General features: G+C 33.9%; 1 protein-coding gene across 1 annotated transcript; it reads left to right on the forward strand.

The window, feature by feature from the left end:
* The first annotated feature begins 3,734 nt into the window (after positions 1-3,734).
* On the forward strand, positions 3,735-8,811 carry LOC148625142 (uncharacterized). The gene is made up of 4 exons (XM_088568452.1): positions 3,735-3,903; positions 4,799-4,968; positions 6,187-6,276; positions 7,063-8,811. The coding sequence occupies exons 1-4, from the start codon at positions 3,828-3,830 to the stop codon at positions 7,555-7,557; spliced, it is 831 nt and encodes a 276-aa protein (XP_088424578.1). The 5' UTR covers positions 3,735-3,827; the 3' UTR covers positions 7,558-8,811.
* Positions 8,812-12,349: the final 3,538 nt, after the last annotated feature.

Raw genomic sequence — 12,349 nt, forward strand, 5'->3', positions numbered from 1 at the left:
CAGTACCAACAAGAATTATTGCCTGCCGTACTTGTTACGCCCCGACTTTATAGCATTTGAACTGAATTCTTTTTGGTTGCAGAACTAGACATCGGTATGATACAGATTTTCCATATAAATTGACAGTTTATACAGAAATTTTATACCTTTATGGAACTTTAATGTATATATCAGTCGCAGTCACCCACATGGTAGTTATATTACAAAAAATAGCATTTTAGTCAATAATTTTAGGTTTTCATGGATATCAAAAGTGCTCACACTCATACATTTTGCAAGAATAAGATTTTTTTCAAGAATATTGACTCAAACAAATGTGTCGCAGCCAGCTACATGATAATTATATCGATAAATTTAGCATTTCATTCTTTTAAACACTCAAGCAAATTAAAAGTGTGGGCACTCATACATTTTGCAAGAGTATGACATTTTGAAAGAATTTTGACTTAAATTAATGTCACAGCCACTATATGACAGTTTTATTGAAATATGTAGCATTTTAATCATTAATATTAGACCCTCATGGAAATTACAAGTGTGGGCACTCATACATTTTGCAAGATTATAACATTTTTAAAGAATTTAGACTCAAAATAATGTGTCGCAGCCACCACATGATACTTATGGAAATAAAAAGTGCTCGTACTCATACATTTTGCAAGAATATGACATTTTTAAAGAATTTTGACTCAAATTAATGTGTCAGAGCCACTATATTTTAGTTATATTGAAAAATTCAGCATTTTAGTAATTGATTTTAGACCCTCATAGAAATTAAAAGTGTGGGTATTCATTCATATGCTGGAATATGACATTTTTGTAGAATTTTGACAGAAATATATGAGTCATAGTCACCCACATGATAGCTGTACTGAAACAATAAGCATTTAAGTCAATAGTTTTAGACCCTCATGAAAAATAAAACTGCCTGCACTCGTATATTTTGCAGAATTTTTACTGAAATAATGGTGTCACAGTCACTAATATGAAACTTACATTTTTAGTTTCTACAATTTCTATGTACATATAAGACTATGTAGGGAAGTTGGAAATGTTATCAATCATATTCTTTGCTAAAAGTGGCATTTTGAAGAATTTTAACCGAAATATTTAGGTATCGATCACCCATTTAATGCAAAATTGTCAATTTCAACATTTTTGGAATGATTTGTGATCGTTATGTTTATTAAAAGTAGCTTTCTCTCAAAAAGTACTTTGTCAATCTTGAACTTCGTGACAATTACCGAACATCTGAAAGTTATCTGTTACGACTTTTATACACTAAGAACAGAAACATAGACCTTTAATTTTATAATTAAATACTTTGATTTAATCAATATCACAGGTGTAATACCACAGGTGTATGACAGAATGTAAAAAAATTATACATGTAAACAATGATAAATTTTAAAAGATCCTGACTGGATAGTGATCGACGAAAATTGGAACATGAACAACGATCGAGTGATTGTGGGATGATGATCACGACGAGCTCTCTATATATAATTGGAAATTCAATATTAATTTTGAAATCAAGATTTGTTTCCTAATCGGGTTAGCTAATTTACATTAATCGCACAGTTCCATTTATTAATCGCGGACTTCCTGTTCTAAATTACGTCACACAGAATAGAAAGATTTAGTGTCAGGAACTGTCCAGGGGTATGACAGTTTAGAACAGCTTTTCGTATTTTCTTTATCACGACCCAGGACAATTTCTGTCAGGATCTGTCAGGGAATATGGCAAAATGTGCCCTGCCTCTGTCTGACCCTGTCAGGATCTGTCAGGATGCAGTCGTAGATCAGAAATCCTGATAGAATTTAAGAGATGTTAGAAGTGATCGCAACTGTAAGTTTTTCCTCCAGAAAAATGTGAAGAAATACGGACCATATTCAACTTAATAAAATGCAATTTTAAAGAAGAAAATAGATTTTTTTGTTCTATACTAGATAGAAACAAAGAGTTAGTAGAAATTCTGGTTGTTTATATTTATAATGTATTGTAAACACACATGCCGGGAGTGTGCTCTTGGCCGTGGATAATCCCATTTTAGGATTCGGCGCTTGAGATGTTTTTTTTTTTTTGTGTTTTGATCTACACCGTCTAAACAAAAAATATCTCCAGCACCGAATCCCACAAGGGATTAGGCCGTTGACTAAGTCTATTACATGTTTAGTCTTTGCAGATTTGGTTTTCTTTATATTCTGATTTGGTGTCCCTATGACTTATTTCGTTTCAAAATTTAAATAAAAATGAAAATAAATCCCTTCCTTCCGACTCAACAAAATTTTAGAATGGTGATCGGAAACATAACGTTATTTTTTGCACTGGAAAGTTGATTTTATCTCCAATAGTATTTCGCTTGGTCAAAGATTCAGCAAATGCTGTAGGCTGTACAGTGTGCAGATCACAAATTGAATCATTAGGTCACGGATCGACATTAAATCACGTCTGAAGCTTTTAATGAATTTAACGAATGAACGTGGTCACATGACAACTAATTTCCCCGAATACACAATGACCCACATTCATGGGTTTGACTATGCCGGGGGATTGTGTTAACGCTTTGATGCTTTACAACGTGACTCTAAATGATAGCCAATGACTTTAAGAAACTCCTCAGTCCGTCATGTATTACAAATATCACATAAAAGTGCAAACCGGGTCTAACAGTATCGAGTATATGTGTTAGAACGAAAACGACAATTAAACCAAGGAACAGTCAGCTGATGGTCAGCGTCACTCATACCGTGCAATTGATTGGCTAACACTGTGTTACGAAAGATTTTGGGGATGTTAGTGGTTTATATCTAAAAAAACAGTCAAATTATCTGCTCGAAGCCCCGATATCCTAGCTTTATAACGCACGAAATGAAGGGTGTAATGGATATACGGAAAGTGCTACCATTTTCAACTCTTTTGTTATAGTGTTATTTAATTATAAACGAGGAATCCCAAAGTTATTTATATGACCTTGTTCTTAGCTCAGTTTTTGATCGACACGATCATGTATATCATTGTTAATTTCGATACGCACACTTGTACTCTAAACACTTTTTGCCGTCGACTATCCGCCTGTGGAATAGTTCGCTATTGGATATACGAATGTTTGGTTGAATAAATATTTTTAAAAGTAAACTAGAGACGCATGAAAATTCATGTCCATAATATTATTGTACAGAGACAAGATAACGACAGCTCTACATGCAAGGCTTTGCATGAACTGCACCTCCTTTAACGAGTATCTGTTCCCGCGAAATCTTGTACTCTCCAACCTATCATTTCTTTTTCAGTGTCATAGGTACGACCAGCTTCGTACACTCTTAATTATCCAATCGATATAAATTTGTTATTGTATGGGATATTCTAATGTTGAGTGAAAATATTCATGTATCTAAACTTGTTCAAAAATACATTGTTCAGAGCAAACGCTTCTGTTGAACTGCAATACTCCTTTCTTTCTTTCAAACATAATTATACCTTTTTTTATATTTAATTTCTTTCAATTTTTAATATCTATATTGTATTTACATAGTAGTACATGTACATGTTGTTGCTTATTTCCTAAGCATGCCTGTCGTATGTTTAAATTTATAAATTGTCTGTATTGATAAGGAGACGGATTAATAAAATCTTCGTGCTTGTTTCCGAAACCTAGAAGTCGATCAAATGCGTTGAATACACTTGGATCAATAACTGGATCGTGTAAATAAAACTACCTCAGTATTTATTTTTAGATGTTTACCTGAACGATAATAGTTGAGCGATTACATATATAATAACTCTCCATGTTAAGTTGTAAATCATAGAAGTGTAGTTTTGACAAATGAACGTCGTAGTTGGTTCAGGATGCCCGTCTGGGCTGAACCTTCCAGGAATGCAAATGTCACCCGAAGAACAGGGTAGGTTTTCTTTTTTATATATTTTTCAGCAGCCTTCTCCGTTCGTCTTTTGAAACATTTACACACGAACTATAAAAGGGTTACATAAGTATGTACATGGATGCTATATGTATGTACATGAAAATTAGTTGAAATATACGGCGCGTGTATTCAGTTCATCGTTAATTAAAAGATCTAGACGCCATACAAGAACGTGACACTCAAACTCTTCATCGTCTAAAAAAACAGAAAATAAATCATGAGCGTTTATTTGTATTTATGAAAAACTAGAAGAATTTTTTGTAGGTCAGGGCAAGTAGAAATTCTTTTTTAAAATCATCAATGTTTCACGATTTGCATATTGAACGATTTTGACCCGTAAGCATTAGATTCAGAGAGAAATCAGATTTCATTTTCAATTGTTGAAATATCTATTTAAATATAAAATGATAGATTGATTGTTGGGGTTTAACGTCCGAGCAGCAATATTTCAGCTATATTCAGACGAAATATAAAATGAAGGCTCGGTAAGTCTCCCATTTTTGTTTTGTTTGATAGGTGTTCTTTTTATAACTGTCAAGAAAAATGGACTTTAACTAAAACGGCGAGACAAAAAAAACCAAAAACAAAGAACAAAAAAAAAACAAAACCAAAAAAAATACAAAAAAAAACAAAAAAAACAAAAACAAAGAAAACAAAGAAAAAACTTATCATAATTCAATCTGTATACAAAATTAAAAAAAACAAAAGCGTATATGGTGTACAGTAACTCTTCAACCTATCTTGACTCCATAGCTAGAAATTAACCTCAAGTGTTGAAAATTTGGTAGTCTTACATCTAAAAGCTTATAAATGCATACAGTTGATAACTGGTCATCTTGTAATTGTAATCAAATGTAACTGAATATCTTTTTAGCAAGATGTCTAGCAATGAGAAAAGAAGTATACAAAAAGTATAAAATTCTCGCAATGACTACAACCACGTTGTCTATAGTTTCCATTATTATCGGAATTGTCATCTTGGTATCGGCTGAAGGCGGAGGATTTCCACTGACATCTGGTGTGCAAATTTGGTCCGGTGCTATTGTGAGTAGCAGTTCTGGATACTGTTATATTTATTTGATATCTATACCACGCAATGCACTCTGAAGTATATCATACTAACTTAAGGAGGTAGACCTAGGGTGAGACATAACTCACGAAGTCAGTGATATGTTTGTATCCAATTCACCAAAGGCTATCAAGCTTTCATTTGACACAGAATGAAATCAATCTAAGTTACTTTGATGCTTACATAACATTGGTGTAAAATGCTGAATGCAAACGTTCCAATGATTTGTAAGGGTTGTGTCCCTTACCCTAGGTCTACTCCTTAAAATATACAAAAACTACAATCCTAATGATTTACCTCTGAAACGTTCATTTAAAATACTATTAGTTGTACTGAATATCTTTTTAGCAAGATGTCTAGCAATGAGAAAAGAAGTATACAAAAAGTATAAAATTCTCGCAATGACTACAACCACGTTGTCTATCAATGTACCCTACATGTCACGTCCGCACACAGTTTTCTTATTTCATTTTTTTCTGTGTAAAGCAAAACAAAAATGAAATAACGATCCCCAGACAACAGCTGCAAAACTAACAGATTGAAATAGAAGAAGACGCCGTTAAACGCCTTCAAAATTGAGTAGGACAAATGGCAAGCTTCTACCGGTCTTTCACCGGAAGTTCGCAAATTTTAAATTGTACGCAATCAGCGCTTGTAAACCGATGCTTTATAACATAACTCGTTTGTTTATCGATGATACATGTAAAAATGAATAGTTTTTGTTAGTGAATTTAAGTGTAAGTGTTTGTAAGAATCAGGCAAAATGGGAAAAAATCATAAACATGCATGTCAAAACCCCACAGATCTAATAATGTAACATTACTCAAGGATACTTTCTCTATTTGAAAAGACCGTTTATTTGATCTCTGCATCACTGGCTTTGCTCAATTTTTTTTAATAGAATGTTAGAAAAATTAGGTTTTTGACAGAGTTATCTGCCCTTGAAAATGTAATGTTCATTTTCAGTGCATTTCAATGAAATTATAACTCAATTAGCCAAAATAATATGGAAAATATTATCTTTTTTTCTTGATTCTGATGGTGCAAATATTCGAATTACACTGTCAAAAAGATGGGTTTTTTTTAATACTATGTTTCACCCACTGCCTGATTCTTACAGAGACTGACAATTAAATACAAAGTAACCTTATCATTTTTTTTTAAAATATTCGAAGGATGTTATCCTCTTTCAGGTTCTAGTTGGATCAGGATTTGGGCTTGCATTAGGTTTGTCCAATCCAGAATGGAAAAACGACAGTGATAGAAACAAACAACGATGCTTTGTACGTATGACTTAACATAAACAACTATCGTCTAACCACTAGATATTTAACAAGTTTCATGCAGGCTTAACATATTTATTTTTCTTTCATAACTAATATAAATCTTTACAGGTACGCGGAAAAATGTTTTCGTGTGGACTTCATTCTTATAAGTACATCTGTAGTTCCCAACCAATAAGAGGAAAAAAATAGATCTTCATTGCAATGGTCTATAACTATTCGATATCGACTGAGGGGTAAAGAAGAGAGTTTCAATTAATTGATTTGGCTAAATTGTTTAAAAAAATACTAACGAGCAAAGTTTTAACGATACGTAAAACAATTGAAACGCATCGGCCACAAAGGCCTAGCTTGTCTCTCAAACCATAGGCCTTACCTGTCATTCTATCCACAAGCCTAGCATATCGCATTATCCATAGGTCTAGCCTGTTATTCTATCCATGGGCATAACCTGCCAATCTGTCGAAAGGCCTAGTGTGTTATATTATCTGTATTTAAGGGTATATAGTGCATGACGATTGGTTGGCTCGGAGTAAGAATAATTTGTCCGAATGAAATGGCATGCCTATATGCGAGCTGTTGTTTCTGTGAGCTAGCAAAATAAGAACCCGAATCCGCATGTCGGTCTAGTATAAAGCAGGGTTTGATCGATTGAACAATCATACTCGTCATGAAATGCAATACATATCTGCGAAAGGACGTTAAACCATAATCAATAGTAGAACAATCGTTTTCAAATTGAAAAAAAAAACAGTGACACCAATACATAATATTGGCTTTCTTCAGGTGATGGTCTACTACATAATGGCAGTAACATCAATTTCTTGTATTGGCCTTTGCATCGGATATTCTGGCTGGTCGCTTGGAGAATGTGTTAGCAAAGACAACGACAGTGTAGTATGTCCAAAGAATTTTGAATTATTAACAGCCTTGAATGTTGTTGCATTAGTTATTGCTGTTGTTTTCTTTATCTGTTCCTTGTGTGTGGCTATCATGTTTTGTTATTATCGAAGAGCTTTCCAATTTCTGTCCCGTCAAGATCGTGCTGCAGCATTACAGAGGGCACTTTTGGAGCAGCAACAACAAATAGCCGTACTTCAGCAACAACAGGCTTCAATGAATCAGCAAGCGGGACCAAACCCACCACCATACCAATACAACCAAAATCCTGGAGTTGGGTATGGTACGACTCAGTACTCTGATCCTGGATTCGGATATGGGACTAAATATTCGTCCCAACCTCCTACTTACTTTGATTCAATAAGTGGAAACAAAACGTAGATTTAATGTGAAAAACGGAATTTGTGGTGCTAGTGTTACCTATTAACCAGTATCCATACCTTTTCCTCCTTTTAAACTTTATAGCATGTTGCACCGGTATTTATTTTGTTGTTGATATGGTTTTTGTTACTGTTGTTCCATGTATGTTATTATATTACGTTCCTATCATGAAAAAAAGTGTAGGAAATACGTTTCACCTTTTACATGTCAGAACTATTTTTAATCAATTTTTTTCATCTTTCTTATTTCTTTATCTATTTTTTAACTTTCGCGTTTATTGTTACATATATTAGAATGACTTTAAACAAAAACGTGAACAAGTATGATTTTCATGGTACGAAAGTATATTTGTTTGTATGGAGATATACTTTTTGTAACTGAATGGCTACATTGATAAATATACTGTTTACTACGTGCCAAAATCTGTATCACATGCCGTATCAATACGAGACTTCTGTATTGGGTGATGTAGGTCGAGAGTTGTTACCGCATGTGATAAAGATTTTAACATGTCATGTTTATAATATCATATTAATATTAATATAATTAATACTTCAAGTGTGTTCATTGTGGGGGTGCGATATTGGGGATGCTTTATAGGTCTAGGGGTGTGATATAGGGTAAATGATATAAAGTTTAAACAATTTCTTATAATGTATAAACAAATCAAAGTACCCATGTACTGAATCAATTTATATCGATCGTTTGATTTTTTACGCCTAAAATAATCGTCAAATTGCAAAAATATGAGATAAATGGATAGTACGGGGATCGAATTCAAACGTGACACATGCTTATTGTTATAAATGGTTAATATTGAACTCTTTGTTTTAATTTTAATTTCACCATTCTGATTACGAAGAACATCTAAAAACCACACACAAACACCAAAATTCTTGTTGCATCGTAGCAGTGCGCCAGTTTGCGTAATATTCAAGTTCGATATCGGTTTCCATGGAACACCTAGATAAATAAACATAAAACTCTCCGACATAGTGCATATTTGAAGTGCAAACTACTAGTTGGTCATTCCCAGTTTTTAAATATTCAGGTCGATATTCAATTTATCTGCCCGTCACCTTTGATTTTCAGCTCAGATATTATTCATGGGTTAGTTACGTACTTTCAGTATTTTTACAATTCAGGTTATTCTAGACTTATTTTTAATCACTGTATATATAGTTGTGTTTTGCTAATGTCCTGTTGATACTTAAGTTTTCATCATTTTATAATAAATGGCATTTTCAATTCCTATATTGTGTTGTGTCTTTTTATGAAAATCAAACGAAGCAGAAGTTATTCAAGGAGGAAAGGTGACAAAAATTCAATTTATCGACCCCCAGATCGAAAGTGTCTGTTAAATCATTCAAAATTAAGCCACAATCATTGAAATAAATCATATCCTTGTGCTCCTTTACTTGATGACCTATTCCTTCACTCTTATGAGGCTGACTTTACAGCTGATCTGATCCGACAGAAAGAGTATCGTCTGGCTAGATCCTTTAATCCCAGATTCCGCTAGATAGATGACGTATTATCTTTAAACAATCCTAATTTCGGGGAATTGATACATCGCATCTACCCCAAAGAACTTGAGATAAAGGATACTACAGACAGTGTAAAGTCAGCCTCATATCTTGACCTACACTTAAAAATCGATGGTAAAGGAAAATTATTGACCAAACTTTACGACAAACGTGATGACTTTTGATTCAGAATTGTCAACTTTCCTTTCATCTGTGGCAACATTCCTTCAGCACCTGCGTATGGAGTGTTCATATCACAACTTATACGTTATGCCAGAGCTTGCCGAAACTACGCCGACTTTTTGTAACGCGCTAGAACTCTAACAAGTAGGCTTCTGGAACAGGGTTATGTTGCTACAAGATTGAAGTCATCACTACAGAAGTTTTATGGTCATGAACTAGTGGATCGTTATGGTGTATCCATCTGCACCATGAAAACTGATTTATTCAACGGGTCATAGTTTTCCTTTCCTCGTTTGTCTACCCCGGATTTGACTTTTTATGAGCATCTCGGCGGGTTGTTTCTAGAAAAGCAGAGGACGCTTACCCTACCGGTGCACCTGTTCCATGCTCCCAGTTTTTAGTGGAGTCCGAGTTGCTCATTTGCTTTTGTTATTTTGTATGTGTGATTTTAGTTACTTTATGTTCTTTGTTGTGTATGTCTGTTTTCCATGTCTGGTCTTTGTCCCTGGATTACATTCTTTTGATTACCGCTATAACCTTGGTTCCCTTGATTACTCTTAAATACATGTTCCTCTAAACTAGCTACATTTCTCAGATGATAAGCTTTATAGCTCAATTGCTACAAGTTATTCCATAGACGCCTATGTGCCATGTAAAAGCGCTGGGCATCTAGTTCCAGAATCACATTCTTTAACATTGACGATAAAGTTTAAGAATATATTTCACCAATCGTGTATGGTGCAGGAAACATTTACCATGCACTGTTAAGACCCTGGAGCACATACAGCTGTATTATGATAACATACACATGGCTAAAGTAGCCAGATAGAATGTTTTTTGCATAAACCAATAACACCAGACAAAAAAAATTACACAATTCCGGAGAAATGCACAATCGAAATTTCTATGGCATCCTCTATGCAAAGTTTTATTTTCACTTGTCAGATCAGAGCTTCAGATGTCACGAGGCGGTAATCGTAATAACATACGTCAGGATCGTTTCGGGGTTTATGCTACCTTTTTGTTAACATAAGGTACAAAAGATAAGTGGCAAATAATAGCTTGAAATTCCTTTCTTTTTACAAGTTTCTTCATCGTAACCACTGCCCCTTTTATCCACCAGGGCCTGCATGAAATACCTGAAGACAGCTCTTCCAATTGGTACTCAGCTCAGCATTGCTCTTTATATTTCAATTATATGATTGATAACTATATATAATCTTGCAGAGTCTTCATTTCTAATATGTCGGCACTGAACGACTGGTTTATTCGGGTAAATGCATAGAAATAAACAGGTACTGAAAAGAGGATAGAGGTCAACTATTTTCAATTGGATCTTGGTTAATATAAACCAAAGTATTAAGCATATTTAATTCGCAGATAAAGTTGTTTATTGGGTTTTTTTTTATTGGCGTAAATAACATAGAATTAAATTTTATGTATTTGAAATACCTATAAAGTGGGCCTAACTATCTGCATTTGAACTTAAGTGGAGTATGCCAATGGGACTATTTTCCTGCGGTAGTGTACGATAACTGCAGATGCTATCAGGCTTTACAAATCTAAAGGCTATGGCGACTGCTATATCAATTCTGATCTTCGATCTAAATTGATAAAAAGGTATATTTTATTCTCAATGTATGATATATCCGAATAATAGAATTCAACGTCAAAAAATATGTTAAACTGTTGAGTGTTACTTAATAATTACGTGTACCAAATATCGGGTTATATATGCTGTCATACGTGAACAGTCTTGTCTGTTTAAAAGTGTTACATACATTTACTTATTAGATGAACTTGATTTTATTACTTTTATTGTCGGGGCCTTTCAGAGCTTACCTAAAGGTGTGTTTACACTTGTTGAAGACCTCTTGGTGATCACTATTTTGTATTTCGTTATACGCTTGTGCATTTTACATATCCGTACTTTTTACTAATACAGATTTAATTGATTTCAAATACATTAAACGTTTTGTCTATGTGTACTTGACGAGTCACCATCTGTTACAGATTCATAATATTATTATTAAATAAAGTCAACTCTACACGCACATGTTGTACAAGGTGAATAAGGACTCGTTTCATATGGTGAATGTTGATTTGTGTTAGCAGTTTTTACCATGGTAATCAAGGTGTTAAAGGTAACATCTACATGTATATCGATGAAATCACGTCAGATATATTTTAGCGTGTATTGATTTGTCGGTAATCGTTTTTTTTTCGGCATCCTCACTGTCAATGTTCCACTATATAAATAGGTCACTGCAGATAAGTTTATGACAATTACTGGAAATAATGCTAAATTGAGACACTTAAACAAGAAAATCCAACATTATGGAGATCCATGGGGGAAAAAGATAGATATTATTTTCTATTTGTCATGAAAATCTGTAGCCATGGTAACATAATAAAAAATTTTTTTATATATATATAAGTTTTCAAAACAAATTTTGTGTGCCTTCCCAAAGTTAATTGTCAAAAAACTGGTTTTCTAAAATATCAGGTACTTTGAAAATGCCAGAAAAAGTAAGCAGGCATGGTATTATTGTAAACAAAAAAACAAATAAAAAGTGTACCTTTTCTGCTCATTTGTTCATAATTTTAATTCTTAAAGTTCGTGCGAAATTTGCATTTAAAAAAAACAGCAAATTGGTGCAGGGAAGAGAACCCAATCCGGTGAGGACCTGAATCTTTCCGGATAGCATAAAGCATGCATTTTACACCTCTTTATCTTCACAGGTATTGCATCTATTTATGTACGAATGCACTACTACCCACAATTAATATTTCCACCAGGTTTCATCTTTTATTCCTAAGTTTTACAACATTAGACCGGGTCAGTTTTGTTTACAAAACAGTGCACCTCAATCCCATCTGTTTAGTGCAACCTAAAGGAATACCCGAACTATATATGTAGAATGTAAGAACAGAACTATGAATGGCTAAAAATATTCTGACGGAAGAGACGAAATTTGTCGGCACGGAAGTAGACGATTGTGCACATGCGGAGTCGCTTACGGCACTTAGCTCCGTCTAGTGCACAGCCTAAAATCACATTCAATCGTGAACAGAATTCACAT

Source organism: Perna viridis, chromosome 2 (assembly GCF_037379345.1).
Source record: "Perna viridis isolate PV_CMFRI_1.1 ecotype Kerala chromosome 2, ASM3737934v1, whole genome shotgun sequence".
Lineage (NCBI taxonomy): Eukaryota > Metazoa > Mollusca > Bivalvia > Mytilida > Mytilidae > Perna > Perna viridis.

Excerpts from the sequence above, each read along its gene's own strand:
- LOC148625142 (XM_088568452.1), top strand. The coding sequence starts at position 3,828 with ATGAACGTCGTAGTTGGTTCAGGATGCCCGTCTGGGCTGAACCTTCCA. Across the intron at positions 4,969-6,186 it reads AAATTTGGTCCGGTGCTATT|GTTCTAGTTGGATCAGGATT; the intron begins GTGAGTAGCAGT and ends ATCCTCTTTCAG. Across the intron at positions 6,277-7,062 it reads GAAACAAACAACGATGCTTT|GTGATGGTCTACTACATAAT; the intron begins GTACGTATGACT and ends GGCTTTCTTCAG.